This window comes from Erigeron canadensis, chromosome 8 (assembly GCF_010389155.1).
Source record: "Erigeron canadensis isolate Cc75 chromosome 8, C_canadensis_v1, whole genome shotgun sequence".
Taxonomy (NCBI): domain Eukaryota; kingdom Viridiplantae; phylum Streptophyta; class Magnoliopsida; order Asterales; family Asteraceae; genus Erigeron; species Erigeron canadensis.
The window spans coordinates 15,233,465-15,253,600 of NC_057768.1; the positions used below are offsets into that span (position 1 = coordinate 15,233,465).

The 20,136-nt window shown below is 35.4% G+C and overlaps 3 protein-coding genes across 3 annotated transcripts; 2 read left to right on the top strand and 1 right to left on the bottom strand.

The window, feature by feature from the left end:
• Nucleotides 1–2,050: 2,050 nt before the first annotated feature.
• On the top strand, nucleotides 2,051–3,607 carry LOC122610302. The gene has a single exon (XM_043783298.1). The coding sequence runs from the start codon at nucleotides 2,051–2,053 to the stop codon at nucleotides 3,605–3,607; it is 1,557 nt and encodes a 518-aa protein (XP_043639233.1).
• Nucleotides 3,608–9,870: 6,263 nt separating this feature from the next.
• On the top strand, nucleotides 9,871–10,428 carry LOC122610303. The gene has a single exon (XM_043783299.1). The coding sequence runs from the start codon at nucleotides 9,871–9,873 to the stop codon at nucleotides 10,426–10,428; it is 558 nt and encodes a 185-aa protein (XP_043639234.1).
• A 5,504-nt stretch (nucleotides 10,429–15,932) lies between these two features.
• LOC122610304 lies at nucleotides 15,933–19,142 on the bottom strand. The gene is made up of 3 exons (XM_043783300.1): nucleotides 16,597–19,142; nucleotides 16,416–16,509; nucleotides 15,933–16,214 (listed from the first exon to the last, which is right to left on the bottom strand). Exons 1-3 carry the CDS (start codon nucleotides 19,140–19,142, stop codon nucleotides 15,933–15,935), a joined length of 2,922 nt encoding a protein of 973 aa, XP_043639235.1.
• Between the last annotated feature and the right edge of the window lie 994 nt (nucleotides 19,143–20,136).

Genomic DNA, 20,136 nt, shown 5'->3' on the forward strand with positions numbered 1-20,136 from the left:
AGGGAAAAGATAATCTTGATTTTTGTCAACTGTTCCAAATAGTAGTGTTAATTGTGTTCTATAAAAGTCCATAGTTTATCATGTTTCGTAGGGATCAACAAAAGATATGCATAAAAAATAATAATAATAAAAGTGTCTGCAACTTGCTTTGTACAGTTTACAAAATACATATTAGGAATAAAAGAAATTGTTCGTTTCTTAATTTTGTGGTGTAGTCACATTCTAAAGCTAGTAATGTTGTCAGTATTGTTTTGTGGTGTTGGGACACTTGCATGGGTGTCAAATGGTGGGGTAACAGACATTGTTTTATTTAGAAGTATAAAAGGAATGGAGATTGGTCTTTCTTTTCTTGCTCCTGGTCGTGGGGTAAGGAAAGGTAAGACAAATCAATTGTGTCATGCTTATTTGACTATAGTAATAATAAAGGAGTTTGGTATTTCCAAACTAGTTGTCACAAGATAACTATATATAATAATAAGTGTCATGTATTTATATTTGGTGACAATTAATTAGGATTTTGTGTATGATTTGCTTAGTCCGATTTGTTGACTCATGTTAACTATTCGTCTTTTTAGGTTATCGGGAATACATAACAAGCTTGGTAAAATATTATTGTTTGTGGTTTGTGAAGCGCAGAGGTAAGATAACTTACTTTTGACACATGAGGGACACAACAAAAATTAGTTTTGATAATTAAACCCCATTTTATGTTGCTTAAATTATCTCATGCATATGTTGGGTATGGGATATATGAGGGAGGTTGACGGGGGTATTATTCATGCATGTTGATGTAGTAATGAGATATTTATTGCATGATTTACTTATGTAGCTTGTCGTTTGAGTTGTGAATATTTTGTGTAGACTTGTTGACATTTAACACTAGACATGATTTAAGTTGCCATGTCACGTGCACGATAAGGGCCCTAGTGTTGATGAGTAGATTTGGTTGCAACTTATTTGTGTAGATAAGTCTCGAGCATTGTGTTGAAAGAGTTAAGTGATTGACCCAATTAGCGTAGGTAGAGTAATTCCGGGTGAAGTGATTGACCACCAGTGTAGTAACGGGTTACTCATGGATTTGGTAATGCCTATCCATAACGACAATGATGGACCCCGTAAGGCTTACCCATCTAGTCGGGTGTGAGGTTTCTTGTTTGGCTATGTGGCTGCCTCACACAACTTATTTGTGCAGATTTTGTTTGGCATAACCTTTGCGTTGATTGTGTTGCTTGTGCAGTCAAGTAGCTAGTGTTGATATGGAGGATTGCTAGGCACATTATAGGATTTGATGTTTCTATTATGCAGATTGTGTTGATATTGTTGTTGTGCCTTTATATATGCATGAGTTGTTTTATAATAGATTTAATTGGCAATCCTTTTTATTAAACTAACCTGTTATCTTACTCAGCTTTAATAGTTGACACTTGTTTTTGTGAAAAATGTGTTGTGCTCTCAGGTTAGGCATTGATTGGCAACTTGATAGCATGCTTGTGAGATGGGTAGCTTTTACTGGAGCTTATGGATGTTGGCTTTAGTTACCCATAGTTGTATTTATTTAAGTAGACTTATTATTTAGCCATTTGGTCGTTACTTTGTTGGTTTAGATTGTGGGTTTCATTTAAATTATTGTGATGATACTTGTCGGTAACACCTTTTGAGACATTTATTATGTTTTATTGATTCCATTAGGAATCAAATGGGATTTTTAAACGTCGCTTCCGCATTTTGCTAACGGTGTTATGTTTAAAGCTGAAAATTTTTTGAAATCCACATTTTTATAAAGCAGGGTGTTACAAATTGGTATCAGAGACGTAGTTTAAGTGAACCATTGGCCATAGGTGTAGGTCTTGGACTTAAACTAGTTAAAATAGGGCACATTTGAACATAAAAAGTTTGCCTTTAGGATAGGTTTGGGTTAAGTGTGAGAGTAGGATTAAGGCTTATATATGTGTTTGTTGTTTAATTGGATATTTTATGTAGCTTAGCCTTATTTTCCTTACTTCTCTTTATGCCTGTCGTTAAAATTTCTCGTTTGTGATTTTATAGAAGTATGGTGAATACCAGAAGCAGGAATGATGGTACCGGACCGGGTGTTACTAACCCGAATAACAATGTGAATGAGGGTCCTACTCCAGCTGAGTTGGTTGATTTGCTACGTTCTGTTAATAATGAGTTGACCCGAACCAGACAAGAGTTGCAAGAAGTGAGGGCTGAAAGGGATCTTTTGTTGAATCAGCCTGAAAGATCGGTAGAGAGTTACCCTCGCCGAAACCGTCAGTATGAAGAGCCATCTCCTACTCGTAGGAGTACAGGTATTACTCCTTCGGTTCATTCTATTCGCCGAAGGGACGACAGGGTTCATAATGATGGGGATGATATGGATGGTGGTGGAGTTCACAAGAGACATCATGATGGCGGTGAGAGACGTGGGGAATACAAATTTAAGACTTTTAAGGATTGTGGGCCTGCTATGTTCACTGGTCGTACTGGTCCTATTGCTAGTATGAGGTGGATTCGGCAGATTGAGATGACATTCGAGGCAAGTAATTGCCCCGAGAATAAAAAGGTGGTATTTGCTGCAAAGATTCTTAATAAAGATGCACTTGATTGGTGGGATACTCATATTCAGCCACAAGGTTCCCGTTATATTGCTAGCTTGACTTGGGAATCATTTGTTGAGTTGTTCAAGAAAGATTTATGTACTGAGTGGGAGCTGCAAGCTTTGGAGTCTAAGTTTCTTGGTTTGAAAAAGGGAGAAAAGTCCATTACTGAGTATTCTAGGGATTTCACAAAGAAGCTTCGTTTTTGTAAACACTTGTGTCCTAATGATTCTTCACAGGTGAACAGATATGATACAGGTCTTCCTGCTGATTACCGTCCTATGATAAGGATGCAACCGACTCTCCGAAAGGCGGTTGACTTGGTAAAATCTATTGAGCATGATATGAAGTATAAAGAGAGGAAAGACACTTCTTCTGGGTTTAAGAAGAAATTTGATGGTGCATCTAGATCAGGGTCTTCAAAGAAGCGTAAGGGTGGGTCTTCAAGGGAGAATGATACTAAGCAGGCAGGTAATTGGTGTGCTTGTTGTAGGTCCAAGCATAGTGGACCATGTTCTATCAGCACCTTGAGTTGTAGTAAGTGTACAGATATGGGGCATCTTGCTAAGGATTGCACAGCCGAGCCCCGTTGTCATATTTGTAAGCAGACAGGGCATCAGAGGTCAGATTGTCCGTTTTTGAAGACTGCAGATAAGAAGAATGAGCGACCGAAGACTACAACTCGTGCCTTCAACATGACTGCTGAACTTGCTCGAGCCGATGATGAGGTAGTTAGTGGTACCTTTATTATTAATTCTTCTCTTGCTAATGTGTTATTTGATTCCGGTGCAAATAGATCTTTTGTGTCTACTTTATTCGCTCCTAAGCTTGGTGTAGTAACTCGCCCGTTAGATAACCCGATTGAGGTAGAGATAATTGACGGTCGTACTTCTATGGTTCGTGATGGGTTCTTTGATTGTTCTATAGAGATAGAGGGTTGTTCTTTTTCTATTGACTTCTTGCCTACTACTGTTGCTGGCTTTGATATTGTTGTGGGTATGGATTGAATGTCTACGAATGGCGCCGTTATTCTCTGTTCTAAGAAGATAGTGCGTATCACTACTCCCGATGGTAGTGTGGTTTCAGTTTATGGTGATAAGCAGAAGGGTAGTGTGAAGATTATTTCCCTTGTGAAAGCTCTTAGGTGTATCCGGCAGACTAAGGATCATTCTGATCATTTTCTGGCTTATGTGATTGATTCACATAAAGCTAATCCTTTTATTTCTGATGTTGATGTTATAGCTGAGTTTCCTGATGTATTTCCAGATGATCTTCCCGGTCTTCCTCCTGATAGGGAAGTAGAGTTTCAAATTGATCTTATTCCCGGTGCTACTCCTGTTGCTAAAGCACCTTATCGTCTCGCTCCTACCGAGATGAAGGAGTTGATGTCTCAGCTCCAAGAGTTGCTTGATAAGTGGTTTATTCGTCCGAGTTCCTCGCCTTGGGGAGCTCCTATTCTGTTTGTAAAGAAGAACGATGGTTCTATGAGGATGTGTATCGATTACCGTGAGCTTAACAAGCGAACGGTGAAGAATAAATATCCTCTTCCTCGTATTGATGACTTATTTGACCAGTTGCAAGGTGCTTCTTGTTTTTCTAAGATTGATTTGCGGTCTGGTTATCATCAGTTGAAGGTGGATGGAGAAAGTGTTGCTAAGACAACTTTTCGTACTCGTTATGGGCATTATGAGTTCTTGGTCATGCTTTTTGGTTTGACTAATGCTCCAGCTGCTTTCATGGATCTCATGAATCGAGTTTGTCGGCGTTTTCTTGATCACTTTGTTATTGTTTTCATTGATGACATTCTTATCTATTCTAAATCTGTTGAGGAGCATCGTAAGCACTTGAGAACTGTTCTTGAAGTTCTTAGGAAAGAAAAGTTATATGCTAAATTCTCCAAGTGTGCATATGGGCTTAAGGAAGTTCAATTCCTTGGGCATGTCATTTCTAGTGAAGGTTTGAAAGTTGATCCTTCAAAAATTGAGGCTGTGATGAAGTGGGAACAACCAAAGTCACTGACAGAGATTAAGTCTTTTCTGGGTTTAGCTGGCTATTACAGGAGGTTCATTCAGGATTTCTCTCGTATCGCTAAGCCTATGACTGAGTTGACAAGGAAAGGTGTGAAGTTCTTGTGGACTAATTCACAAGAACAATCTTTTCAGACATTGAAGAAGAAATTGTGTGAAGCTCCTATTCTTACTTTACCTGAAGGTACCGAGGATATGGTGGTTTATAGTGATGCGTCTGGAACTGGTTTGGGTTGTATCTTGATGCAGCGGGGTAAGGTAATTGCTTATGCTTCACGCCAGTTGAAGCCACATGAGAAGAATTATCCGACCCATGATTTGGAGCTTGCAGCTGTGGTTTTTGCTTTGAAATTATGGAGGCACTATTTGTATGGCACCAAGTGTACTTTATATACTGATCATAAGAGCTTGCAATATGTCTTTAATTAGCAAGACTTGAATGCCAGACAGAGGCGTTGGATGGAATTATTGAAAGACTATGACTGTGAGATTAAGTATCATCCGGGTAAAGCTAATGTTGTAGCTGATGCTTTGAGTAGAAAAGGGCAAGGTTCTATGAGTAGACTCCATTCCATGATTACTGAAGTGAAATCCGGGTTGCTTGAGCGTATCAAATCAGCTCAAGTTGAAGCTTTGTTACCGACTAATGCTGATGGTGAAAGAATAGGTAAAAAGAAGAGAATTGAAATGGTGGTGAATAGTCGGGGTTTTCAGACCTTGAATGGTAGGATTTGGGTGCCTAAACTCGGGGGTAACTGAGAATTGATTCTTGAAGAAGCTCACAGGTCGAGATATTCTATTCATCCAGGTGCAACTAAGATGTATCGTGATCTTAAGCCATTGTATTGGTGGCCGGTTATAAAGTTGGATGTAGCTGAGTTCGTTCAGAGGTGTGTGACTTGTGCTTAAGTCAAGGCAGAGCACCAAAAGCCTTATGGTAAGTTACAGTAGTTAGATATCCCGGAGTGGAAGTGGGATCACATTACCATGGATTTTATCACGAAATTACCTAGGACACCTAAAGGTAATGATATGATATGGGTAATAGTGGATAGATTGACCAAGAGTGCACATTTCTTAGCTACACGTGAGACAACACCGCTTAATAAGTTAGCTGAGTTATATGTGGATGAGATTGTGTTGAAGCATGGAGTTCCTTTATCTATTGTCTGAGATCGAGACAGCCGATTTAATTCTAACTTTTGGAAGGGATTGCAACGAGAGTTGGGTACTAGAATTCATTTGAGTACCGCTTATCATCCTTAGACTGATGGACAGAGTGAGAGGACCATTCAGACGTTAGAGGATATGTTGAGAGCTTGTGTGATTGAGTATGGTGGTGCATGGGATGGCCATTTGCCTTTGATAGTGTAACACCCCGACTACGGCGGAAACACGAGATGCCACAGAACGACATGGTACAAAAGATTAAATGGAAAGCATCATAATTAAAGTCTTAAAATCATCCCAAAATAAACGATTACATAGTTCAAATTCCATTGTTTAAAACCATTACATAAATCCAAATCCGAATTAAAAAGATAATTGTTTGCATTACAAGCCTTCAAACATCAAACAATTACAACGTCCAGAGGCGGTCCATTAGCAAACCTACTGCTCTAAACCTGAAAAGCATGAAGAAAAAGTGTCAACTACGAGAGTTGAGTGAGTTCATAGGTTTTTAACTAGCAACATATACGTATTAATATACCAATTATGACCAAAAATAAAGAACCACCAAGAAGGACCTTCAAATATCTTTACGGATATTCTTTTCCAAAAACGTATGTTCAAATTTTAATACTCAAATCTTAATATCCAATCATTTCAACTTCAATTTCTTTTAACCACGAGGGCAAAACTTAGATAGCCTTTTGATGAATAAATACTTAAGCCACTACTACTACCATTTTCAAGTCCAAGCTTTATAATACTTCTTATCTTTGCACAAGCTGTCAATCAAGTGCCTTACATATACTTGGGGTCGTGTCATGAGGACGACCGATCAAACTTACGTAGCTAGAACACCCTAATGGTCGGACTGGAAGTGATGGTCATCACGAAGGCAGCCAACCTTCCACCGTTACGCTCTGGATGGGTGGACGACTCCTAGTTGCGCAACTATCTAACTACAGGCCTCCCTTAGGAGTAAATAGTAGTGTACTGAAAAGAAAACGGGTTGACAGAACTCAAGTTCATCATATAACAATTATCACTTGGAACATACGTTATAACTTCATATCATAATCATACTTATCAAGAGTCATTTCATATATCAAACTTTCTTTCAAGAAACACTTCGTATATATGTATAAAATAACTTTACTTATCATGCTTTTCACCCCGAAAGTTAAACACATAAAATAGTTTGAAAGGGGACTATGACTCACTTGATTGGAGGGTGTTAGGGGCTGATCAAGTACGTGGAATGCGCCTAGTGGTGTCGTTCCTCAAGCAAGCCTAAATCATGGTATTCAAATATACACAACGTAAGTGTCTGTTACATGAACTAGTAAACTAGATCATGAGATGTATGCTAGTAGGCTTTCCTATCTTTGGTTGTTACTTAATTATGGAATCAAAGTGTATTATGATGTTCAAAATGTTTGGTTAGATTAGAATTGGTGATAAGAGTAGTTTTCGCGTTATACGTTTTTGCGCGTTTATTGGAATTTCGGTAGTTTGGCTTTGATACGCATGATTTCTTTTGTATGCTTAGCTTTGTAATTTTATTTGATATTGGTACCGTAATATTATGAATCTTAAAATATATTTTCTGATTTATATTAATTTCCTTTATTTATTATTATTTAATTAATTATTTATTCCATTTATTCATTAATTAATTAAATAATTCTTTATAATTATCTTTAGGTTCTTAAATTACCTTTAAAATTCATAGATAATTATATTGTGATTATCTACTGATTATTATGCTTTTAAACTTGTAAGGTTATGTTTTATATATTTATTTAAGCTTTATTATTATTTATTTAATAATAGTGATTAATTTGTGATTTTAACTTAGTTATTTATTCTTAAATCATATGAAACTTGGTTCTTTTCTTGTAATTACTTTTTTACAGTAGGTTTAAGTTATTTTATCATTGGTTATGTGAATTTGTCCAAGTTCATGATTTATATAATTTATTATTGATTTAATTATCCTTTAAATCCCTTTTACATTTATTAATTCATAAAAACACTTAGAAATCACCACAAGAGTTTTTGTCCAAAAATTCCAGGCCTTTCTAGGCACCTTTTATCAATAAAAATTTATAACCATTCAACCTCTCTTGTGTCCTTATAATTTGAGGACTTTTAAACATGAAAATCGTTTACCGAAATAGTGATTTTTAAGCTTGTTATTGTCTTGAACCAACCAAGTTGAATTTTGTAATATAAATATCAATTTTTCACAGTAACTTTGTGATATTTTCTTGGTCATTTGATTTTGGTGCAAATGGGTGCTAAAAGTGCATTTTTACAAGCTTTCGGTTTTCGATTTCAAGCCTATTTTGACTTGTTTAGTTCCATAATCATATTTTTGACATTATAATAATTTTTCCAGAATATTAACAATAATACTAATATATTTTTCACTTATGACAAGCCTAGCTTCATCTCACAATCCAACCTTCTTAAATCTAGCATGCATGCACTTAAATCAACACTTTTAAGCATAAATCTTTATCCATCAAAAATCCATCAACATAAAAATATATTTTCATGAAATATTCCAGAAATATATATGCAAATATTATATAAAACATGTTCATCTTTTTATATAAAAAGTTACTTTACAAACTATCAACACATATCCACCTTTTTGATGCTAACTTTTATAGATCCAACACTTTAACAACAAAATCTATATTTTTATAAAAATTTCCAGAAATATAACCTTCATAATATACATAAATATAACCATTTTTCAAAGGAAAAATCACATCAAGAACTATTAAACATATATCCACACTTTTGGGTCTTAAACTAGTTGAATCATTGGATTTTTCTTCATAGATCTAACATGCATGAGCATGAGAAGAAAGATCCTATCAACTTTGCCCTCATTAAGTGTATATTTGAAAGAAAACTTGAAGATTCATAAAGAAAACATAAGTTTTTAATAAAACCTTCAAGCATAAACATAAACAAGATTTAATCTAGTGAAAGGAAGGAAGATTATACCCTTGAAGAACACTTTTTGAAGATGGAAAAGGGGCTGATTTTCGTGACCCTAAAGCTCCAAGAATACCCTTGTTTCAACCTCAAAATAACCCTTAAACTATAGCTTAATCCAACCCTTGCTTAGCCTAACTTGAACCTTATTATTAGCTAGTGTTTAGATGAGTTTTGTTGGTGTTCTTACCCTCTTTTGTGGCTGGCCGAAAATAGAGAGAAAAAGGGGGAGAAAGAAGAGTTCTTGAGAGGAAGAGAGTTATGTGTGTGTTGGGAGATGAGAGAGTAATGAGTGTATGTGTGTTGGGAGTGTAAAGAGTGTAAATTTGAAATAAGGTGGGAGTGTGTGTGGGTGTTAAGGGGGCCGGCCATGGGGGGGGGGGGGGAACATATTGAAGAGTTTTTTATTTTTTTTTTGTACAAAATTAGTGTATAAGTATAAGTGTAAGTATATGTTAATTTTGTATTTGTTTTGTAAGTGTTTAGTTAGTTAAATGTAAGTAATTGATTGTTTTAGTTAAGAATATGTATATGTATGCATATGTCATGTATATATATGTGTATGGATATATTTTTGTATTTTTAGTTGGTTACATAGGTCATTGGTTGTAAATTCGTATTCATTTTTAAGCTTATATGCTTACTTATTAAGTTTTCGACGCTTTTACGCACATAATACTTCCAATTATATTTTTAGTTAGAAATTATACTTATTATGATCATATTTACTTGATTTGGTTTTGTTTTTGATTTGTTGGATATTTCATAGGGATTTAATTGGTATCTCAATTTGTGAGACTTAAGTTATTATTATCGTAACGATTTATCACCTCTAAAAATTTTTGTTCCGAGGTATTTTCATTAGGTAATTCTTATAACATATCATTAGCTTTAGATTACTAATTTGGGGCATTACCTACTAGCTTCAAGTATAACTATGGCTTGCGGGAACATAGACAACCTAACTAACACATATATAATATTAAAAAGTACGGTTGTTACAGATAGAGTTTGCTTATAATAATAGTTATCATTCAAGTATTGGAATACCGCCATTTGAGATGTTGTATGGGCGAAAATGTAGGACTCCTAGTTGTTGGTTAGAACCTGGTAAAAAGCAGTTTGTTGGGCCAGAAATCGTTCAGATAACTGCTAATAAAGTGAATATTGCTAAAGAAGCGCTTAAGGTGGCAAGAGATCGTCAAAAGACTTATGCAGATCAAAAGAGACGACCTATGGAGTTCAAGGTGGGTGATATGGTTATGTTGAAAGTGTCGCCTTGGAAGGGTATCATTCGTTTTGGTAAGCGTGGTAAGCTGAGTCCTCGTTTTATTGGACCATTTAAAGTCTTGGAGCGAGTCAATCAGCAAGCCTATAAATTGGATCTTCCTCCTGAGTTAGAGATAAGTGTAATTCCTTTGGAAGATATTAGCATTGATCCAAAGAAGAAGATGGTGGATGAACCGGTTGAGATTCTTGGCCGGAAACAAAAGAAGCTTCGTAGAAAGGTAATTGATCTTGTGTTGATTAAATGGAGGCATAATAAAGGTGAGAGCTTGACATGGGAGACTGAAGCAGTGATGAGGGATCGTTACCCGCATTTGTTTGTTGCTAAGTAGATTCTGGGGACAGAATCCTTTCAAGGAGGAGGTAATTGTAACATCCTGAATTCTTTTATTCATTTCGTTGACTTTGACCGTTAGTCAAAGTTAACTTATCGTTAGGTGACCTTATATTTTTGGAGAATAATTATGGTGTAAATTATTATGTGTTTATATGGATAAATTTGTGTAGGTGTTTCCATTTAGTGTGATTATAAGTGTCGATAAATGTTTATCTTTAATGTTTGTTAAGGTGATATGTATTCCCTATAGTGTTAAATTAATATTAGATGTTGTTAAGAAAAGTTAACATAGTTATGAAGTTCAATGGGCCTAAATGAAATTATAATAATAAGATACTATTTGTAAAGTAGTTTAGTCCGGCCCAGAAATAGAGAGGTTGAAAGCCCGAAAGGCTTAATCATAAAAGCTATGCGGCATGCGCAGCGAGAGGAAAAAAAATGGGTTTTGTTAGCTACCGTTTCTTAGGGTTTGTGCGTCCAAAAGAAATAGGGGAGGAAAAGCGTTGATCTCAACATAAAGGTTTTGTTTCTTCTGCCTATCCGTAAATTGCTACAGTATATATATACATATTAAAGTCTTTAGTTGGTTTGATTACATCCTACATATCAAATATTAACAAATTAGTGTATGTCATAAAATCTATGTTTCTCTCGGGTGTTGAGCTCAGAGGCCAAAAGAAAAAAGGGAAAAGATAATCTTGATTTTTGTCAACTGTTCCAAATAGTAGTGTTAATTGTGTTCTATAAAAGTCCATAGTTTATCATGTTTCGTAGGGATCAACAAAAGATATGCATAAAAAATAATAATAATAAAAGTGTCTGCAACTTGCTTTGTACAGTTTACAAAATACATATTAGGAATAAAAGGAATTGTTCGTTTCTTAATTTTGTGGTGTAGTCACATTCTAAAGCTAGTAATGTTGTCAGCATTGTTTTGTGGTGTTGGGACACTTGCATGGGTGTCAAATGGTGGGGTAAAAGACATTGTTTTATTTAGAAGTATAAAAGGAATGGAGATTGGTCTTTCTTTTCTTGCTCCTGGTCGTGGGGTAAGGAAAGGTAAGACAAATCAATTGTGTCATGCTTATTTGACTATAGTAATAATAAAGAAGTTTGGTATTTCAAGACTAGTTGACACAAGATAACTATATATAATAATAAGTGTCATGTATTTATATTTTGTGTATGATTTGCTTAGTCCGGTTTGTTGACTCATGTTAACTATTCGTCATTTTAGGTTATCGGGAATACATAACAAGCTTGGCAAAATATTATTGTTTGTGGTTTGTGAAGCGCGGAGGTAAGATAACTTACTTTTGACACATGAGGGACACAACAAAAATTAGTTTTGATAATTAAACCCTATTTTATGTTGCTTAAATTATCTCATGCATATGTTGGGTATGGGATATGTGAGGGAGGTTGACGGGGGTATTATTCATGCATGTTGATGTAGTAATGAGATGTTTATCGCATGATTTACTTATGTAGCTTGTCGTTTGAGTTGTGAATATTTTGTGTGGACTTGTTAACATAGAATACTAGACATGATTTAAGTTGCCATGTCACGTGCACGATAGGGCCCTAGTGTTGATGAGTAGATTTAGTTGCAACTTATTTGTGTAGATAAGTCTTGAGCATTGTGTTGAAAGAGTTAAGCTTAACCCACAGGTAGCCTATTTAGGCTAGTTGTGTTGCGTTGATCACTCGGGGGGCACTGTACATGTTTCCCGTTTGACCCAATTAGCGTAGGTAGAGTAATTCTGCGTGAAGTGATTGACCACCAGTGTAGTAACGGGTTACTCATGGATTTGGTAATGCCTATCCATAACGACAATGATGGACCCCATAAGGCTTACCCATCTAGTTGGATGTGAGGTTTCCTGTTTGGCTATGTGGCCGCCTCACACAAGTTATTTGTGCAGATTTTGTTTGGCATAACCTTTGCGTTGATTGTGTTGCTTGTGCAGTCAAGTAGCTAGTGTTGATATGGAGGATTGCTAGGCACATTATAGGATTTGATGTTCCTATTATGCAGATTGTGTTGATATTGTTGTTGTGCCTTTATATATGCATGAGTTCTTTTATAATAGATTTAATTGGCAATTCTTTTCATTAAACTAACCTGTTATCTTACTCAGCTTTAATAGTTGACACTTGTTTTTGTGAAAAATGTGTTGTGCTCTCAGGTTAGGCATTGATTGGCGACTTGGTAGCATGCTTGTGAGATGGGTAGCTTTTACTGGAGCTTATGTGTAACATTCGAGAAATTTGACTTTTGTTGACCCGTTAGTTTTGTGTACATTTGATTAATGATGATCGTTTACTCTATATATGATCGAGTTTGGCTATGATTTAATTGTGTTCAAGGTGAATATGCATTTATATATATATATACATAATGATCGTTTTTAGTCAAGTTGTGTTTGCATGATATTCAAGGTGTTTTATGAGATCGAATGGTCGTTAATGTAATGGTCGATTGCTAACTTGTGGTGTAACTAGATTGATTAAGTAAATGAACTATCTATGGGTTAACCCTTACCCAAACCCATGCCCATCTACCCAACCCTATCCCCACCCAAGTCTTGCCATCCTCCCAACCATCCATTCATTTCTTACACTTCTCTTTCTCTCTCACACTCTTAAATGAAAGACTTTTCTTACTTCTCACTCTCTCTCTCTCTAAATTTAATAGATCAAATTAAATGTTTCAAGCAAGACTTTGTTAGGGCTTTTCATTAATATCATCATCTCTTCTACATATTAAAAATTTGGGTTTGTAAGTGCAAAGAAACTCCCTATTCGGGTCATTTTCGGGTTTGACACTTTGGTGGAAGATTTGGTAAGTTAAAACTATCTCATATTCACCATTACATGTTTATAATCATGTTTCTAGTCATATTCAAGTGTTTTCGGGTCACGAATTGAGCCAAAATTCGAATTAGGGTTTGTTAGGGTTTGTAATTGGTCAAAGCGAATTTGAAACTAGATTTGATGTTTTGAAGTGAAATATTGGAATGGGTTGTGTTCATTTGAGTTTGTTTATATCCAAATGTGTGCATTTAAGCTTGAAATCAGGTCCTAGATCTTCCTAGGTCGTCTATGGAGTCAAAATGAGTGTTTTGGGGGTATTTGGCTCGTGCTGGTGCTGAACTGGGTGGGTTGCGGCGCAACTATACAAGTTGCGGCGCAATTGGGGTCTTTAATCACCAAACTTTTTCCTAGCTTTGGTTCTAGAATCCTAGGATCGTCCCGACCTTTCCGGAATGTCCTCTTATGACCTTATTGGTGCTCTACACAAGACAAACCATTCGTTCAAAGTCGTGAGTCACTTTTGGAACCAAACCTGAGATCTATAAGCCAAACTATATACATATATACATGTATCTTTTGATCCGTAAGTCCGTTTTAGACGTGTAAACTATCGATGCAATCGTGAGAGAGTCTACTTTCTCATGGTATCATCCTCTCTAAGTCAATCATTTCCCATTTCTAAAAATGTCTTGTCAAAGTGTCTTGTTCTTACCCGGAAAAGTTGTTTAAGCGTTAGTGGGCTTGTGACTCGACTTAAACTTGCTAGACCAACTTTTCAGGTAATCAAGTGAATCAAAGACGTGATGGATGATTGCATTGCATGTGATAGGATTGAGCTTGGACTTTTGTGGATCCGTGATTCATTGCACTCGTTTATGGGTTATGCCTAGGATCGTTAGCCATCATTTTGAATATCAAGTTCCCAACAACAAACCAATTAACCAATATCAAACCCAACTCTATACCATGTACAAAAACATGTGCAGAACAAAACAACCAGTCATATTTCCAAAACAAAAGCAGCTCATCAAGACTAAACCAACACTTACAACCCAAAACCTTCCGTATATATATTCTATACAATATTCCAAACCACCCAACCAAAATAAAAATATAAGTGATAACTACATGACAGTTGATAATCATAAATAAAATGTAGGAGTGGAAAAATAAAGCTCTTAACATACAGAGTATAAAGGTGAAACAGTAACAAAAATCTACAGTTTATTGAGTTTTAGCGATCTTCCTTCCTCAACCTCATAGAATTTAGAGGTCGGGGTTTGACGACCCCCATAGAAATCAACAAGTCCACTATACATCACCGTGAAAGTTAAAAGATCTTATGTGATACACCAGATCTGCTGGCCAACTGCAAAAACTTTATGAAAACTAAGCTTCTCGCTACTAAACTATAATCCTCCACATGAAACATAAACATTGACTTCAACAACATGACCATTCTATTGAATCAGATCATCCATCAATAAAGCTAAACTTTTAGAATTTCTTAAGCAATATTCGGACATTGAACTCAACCACAAACCGTGGGGTTTTTCATTAGCGAAGATATTCCATGTAACTCCAAATCGAACCTATCAATTGATCTAACGAGTAGCAAAAGAGTTTTTGTACCCATTTCAGTTTATCTACTTATGGACAAGTAACTATAGGTTATCAAGGGGCCAAACAAGTTATATAAAAATAATCCACTACAAAAGGGTTAAAGTCGCTCAGATGTTTTGATTATGCATAAAACCTCCTAACGTTTACGTACACATATACTAAAAGTGATAATGATGTACATTTTGCATTCATGGCCAACAAAATACTTATAAATGCAAAACATCAAGTATCTAGGCATTTGGGACGACTTAATTATGTCCTTGAAACAAACAACATCCTAATCTTTGATAAAAAAAAAAAATTTACTATAAATGTTGGAACCTTTGTGCAGTCAATCTCCAAAACATATTGATGGTTAAACTTTGAGTTTGTTCTCGAGTTGAGGCTCTTTGGAAATAGGAGTATAACCACCAAACAAATTCTTGAATTCTCTCACTTCAGAATCACAACAAGCTTTAACTTTAGCTTGGTTTAACCTCCTGAACCCATATTAGCTGAAAAGGTTAAGTACTTAAGTTACATAATATATTAGTACAAGAATAAAAACAGTAGTTACCCAAAAAATATGAATTACCATTTATCTTAATAAGGTTACCTAATCATCACCATCTGACTCATCACTTTCAATAGCAGGATTCGAGATATTATTGTCTAGCTCATTCTTGTCTAAATCATCTATATTTGAATCTGAATCAAAATCTTCCATATCATGATCAGAATCATCTATCTCATCATTGATAAAATCATTTGGAGTACCATGAAAAGGCCCAACATCAACATTTTGAACCACTTCTTCTTCAATATCTTCACGAATAAGGTTGGCATCTTCTAACAAATTCTCTTCATCATTGTGTTCTGGAATATCCCATAAGTGTCTGTGGTTAACCCTTTCAATCACTTCCATTGTGAATTTGGTTTAAGTGAATCATTAATATAAAACACTTGTTTGGCTTGATTTGCTAAAATGAAAGGATCATCCTTATAAACATGTCGGGACGTGTCTACGCTTATGAAGTGAGGTTCATATACCACGTGCTTTCTTCGACGGTTAGTGTCAAACTATGTGCATTTGAATATTACAACACGACAATCTTTTATAAATGACAATTCAATTACCTCATCAATATATCCATAATAGTCGTCTTCAACATCATTATGAACTCCTTGGACAGTAACTCCACAATTTTGTGTTCGCCTGCAGTCATCTGTTGACTTAACTATATATTTTACTCCATTCACTATGTATCCCTTGTAAATTGACACTCGATGATCTTGAAGGCAAGACACCGCATATAACTCCTCATTAATTTGGGATGGATCTTGAGAATTAACCTCGTAAGCCTGATATCAAATTTGTATCATGGTGAAAGTAAGTGAAGTCTGTACATGATCAAAATAAACAATAATTGGTAAAGAACAATAGAATGCAAACATACAAGTAGACATTATGTTAACAAGCAAATTAAAATTACGGTGGACCATCAAGTATATTGCTATACAATATCACAAAGTAAGTGAATTAAAATTGAGTGTAGTTGGTACCCGTTTTGCAAACCAATTCGGGAATATCGCTTGTTGCATCTTGGAAAAATCTGACAAATCAGGATGTTGACTTTGTAATGAATGTAAGTGTTCTCTGCCAAGTGAATATAAACTATTAATATATTGACATCTAAAAATTAAACACCAAGTATCAACAATAAATGATTAGAAAAAAACTTACTCCAAGTACGGTTGAATTTCTTCACAATTGTTGTAGATAAACCACATTGCTTTTTTCAAATGATCACCCGGAAGGACACAAACTTCTTTCTTCCCAACACCTCGGCCATTTAATCTAAAAATATCCAATGCAAAGCTTTTACCGTCGTTATATGTTTTTTCTTCATTCTTGCCACGTTTGTAAAACTTTGATTCAACACCTCTTAAATAATGCGAACAAAATGTCATAGCTTCTTCAACAACATAACCTTCTGCTATCGACCCTTCAGGTTTAGCTTTATTCCTTACATATCTCTTTAAATGGCCAAGGTATCTTTCGATTGGATACATCCACCATGATTGCACAGGGCCTCCTAAAATTGCCTCTTGAGGAAGATGCACACACAAGTGCACCATGATTGTAAAAAAAGATGGAGGAAATATTCTTTCAAGCTTGCATAAAATGAAAACTATCTCTTTCTGCAACGCTTCTAACTCTGTCACATACAATGTCGCTTCAGTAAGTTTCTTAAAAAACCGAGACAACTCTGTTAATGCATCTCGAATCTGTTTTGTCATAAAAGGACGAATTGCAATAGGAATTATGCGTTGTAGTAAAATGTGGCAATCATGTGATTTAAGCCCATGTATCTTTCCTTGATCAGCAATCACATTTTTTTCAAAATTTCCTGCAAATCCATCTGGAAAACGCACAGACTTGACTAGATTACAAAAATGTTTTCTCTCCTCTCGAGTTAAAACGTACGAAGCATGGGGTTTAAGCAAGCGATCATTATTTTTTACTAAGTGAAGCTCTTTACGTATATTCATATCTTCCAAATCCATTCGAGCTTTGTTTGTGTCTTTTGTTTTTCCATCTATGTCTAATAGGGTTCCTAACACGTTCTCACACACATTCTTTTCAACATGCATCACATCAATGTTGTGACGGATTAGCAAATCAGGCCAATAAGGGAGTTCAAAGAAGATACTTTTCTTTGACCAATTTGGATCCTCGTTGTTCCGTTTTCTTTTAGTTCCTGCATGAGCAGGATGTTTACCATGTTGATGTATATTCATACGTTCCAACTGTCGTAAGCAATCATCTCCGCTGATAGGTTTAGGTGCATCCCTAGTCTCCCTCTTCCCATTAAAGTCTAGTGATTTCCTCCATGAGTGACTGGTTGGAAGAAATCGCCTATGACCCACGTACGCTATTTTATCCCGTATACCTATACTGCAAGCATCATTGTTACATGTTGGACATGCCTTGTATCCACTCGTGGTCCATCCAGACAGATAACCATATGCAAGAAAATCATTGATTGTCCATAAAAGTGCGGCACGCATGTTGAATGTCTTTTTTAACTCACAATCATATGTTTCAACACCCTTATCCCATAAAAGTTTCAACTCATCAATGAGTGGACGCAAAAATACATCAATATTCATTCCCGGTGAATCGCGTCCTGGAATTAACAATGTCAGCATAAATGAAGCATCTACCATAGACTTCCAAGGTGGCATATTGTATGGTATGATCACAACAGGCCACATACTATATGAAAGACTCATTGCCCCGAAAGGATTGAAACCATCACTTGCAAGCCCCAAACGAACATTTCTAGGATCATTTGCAAAATAAGGAAACAATGTATCAAAGTGTTTCCATGCCTTTCCGTCTGCCGGATGCCTAAGAACCCCCTCCTCTTTAGCTCTGTTCTGATGGTGCCACAACATATCCTTAGAAGTGTGCCTTGACGCATATAAATGCTTCAGTCTACTTGTGATGGGAAAGTAACGCAAGACTTTAACTGGTTTCTTCTTCCCATTACTCTTTTCTTCATAACGACTAGTGTTGCAACGTGGACAATTTTCTAAATCTTTATTTTCTTCCCAAAATAATGCACAATCATATTTACAAGCATGGATAGATTGGTATCCTAGTCCAAGAGTACGTAAATACTTTTTGGCTTGATAATGATTTTTGGGAAAGTTTGCCTCCTTGAAAGCTCGGCTAAATAAATCCAAAATCATATCCATTGCCACATTAGTCATTTTACATGATATCTTTACATTCATCAGCTCCAGTAAGAAGCCCAATACGGAAAACTCATCACATTCCGGGTATAGAGGCTTCTCCATATCAACAAATAACTTTTCTACATTTGGATTTTGGTTTTGTTCCGCATCTTCCTTAATGTTTTCAGCTATGCTTTCACCGCCTGTTGGAAATGCATCATCAAGTAACTGTCTTTCACCGTCATCATCTAATTCACTTTCAGTTTGTTCAAACTCACTGTCTGATCCGTCTGATTCATAACCAGGCAAATGCTCACCGTGATATAGCCATACGTCGTATGTTGGATCAAAACCTTTATGAATTATATGAGTAGCAACAACGGAAGGCACATGTCTTCTAGCATTTACACACTCCTTACATGGACAATGCATATTGCCTTGACTATCAATGTATCTTTCACCCATTTTTGCAAAACCTAGTGCTCCATTGATGAACCTTCGATCAAACTTATTAGTGATTTTAGTCCAGCTCTTGTCCAAATTCATTATGAATCCTGGATATCAAAAAAAGATGTTATTCTAAGATATATAACTACATACATTATTGTATCATTTACTAGTGATATCTAAAAGTTTTGTATAAGTTATTCCAAAATTATTCAAATTCGCTAACACAAACTGGTCTAATCGTTTTTCTGGTGATTGGGCCTAATAATGTGAGACAATATGTGCAAAGATAACCATCTCTATCTCCAATATAAAAATCATTTGTTAAACTTCAACTACATTCCTTATAACCATTCTATCGCATAGTTCTGTTAATCTAAAGCAAGTAATCCTATTCATACTTAATTACTATTGCAAAGATAACCATCTATATCTCTAATTTTAGATATATTTATATAATTATACATATACATAAATATATGTAAAATTTGTAACAAATTAATAATTGGTAGACTCAGTTCACATGGCACGCTTATTGATGAAAAAATTATAACTACAATAGTAAAACTTACCGATCGATGTATGTCCCTGTGAGGTGTTAATCGGCTGACTTTTGAGAAATGATGTGGATGAGGTTTCTTTACGGTAGCAGGAGCAGGGAAACAGGGGTTTGGGGATAATAATTAAAAGAAGATGCAAATGGTTAGTTTTAGGTGACAAAAGATCTATGTAAATTATATATCTATGTAAATCGTTATAACTATAAATCATATAAGATCTTATACGGCATTCTCTTTTGAAAAATTTTGTTTAAGTGTTTTTTAATAATAAATTTAAGAATTAAAAATAATTTATTGGTCTTCATATATGATACATGTTGAAATAGAATATATATATATATATATATATAATTTATTATAGTCGTCGTTGTTTATTAAAATAATTTATTTTAGATTAATCGTTTTATTAGTTGTTTTTATAATCTTTATATTATCGTTCCGCCGTAATACGCGAATTACTAAATGAAGTATTTATAATTACGTAATTATTGATAGTTATATATAATACATGTTGAATTAGAATGATATTATTA

Coding starts and splice junctions, on each gene's coding strand:
- LOC122610302 (XM_043783298.1), top strand. CDS start 2,051: ATGGTGAATACCAGAAGCAGGAATGATGGTACCGGACCGGGTGTTACT.
- LOC122610303 (XM_043783299.1), top strand. CDS start 9,871: ATGTTGTATGGGCGAAAATGTAGGACTCCTAGTTGTTGGTTAGAACCT.
- LOC122610304 (XM_043783300.1), bottom strand. CDS start 19,142: ATGAATTTGGACAAGAGCTGGACTAAAATCACTAATAAGTTTGATCGA. Junction 16,510..16,596: donor GAAATTCAACCGTACTTGGA/GTAAGTTTTTTT, acceptor TTCACTTGGCAG/AGAACACTTACATTCATTAC. Junction 16,215..16,415: donor CGAATTGGTTTGCAAAACGG/GTACCAACTACA, acceptor ATTTGATATCAG/GCTTACGAGGTTAATTCTCA.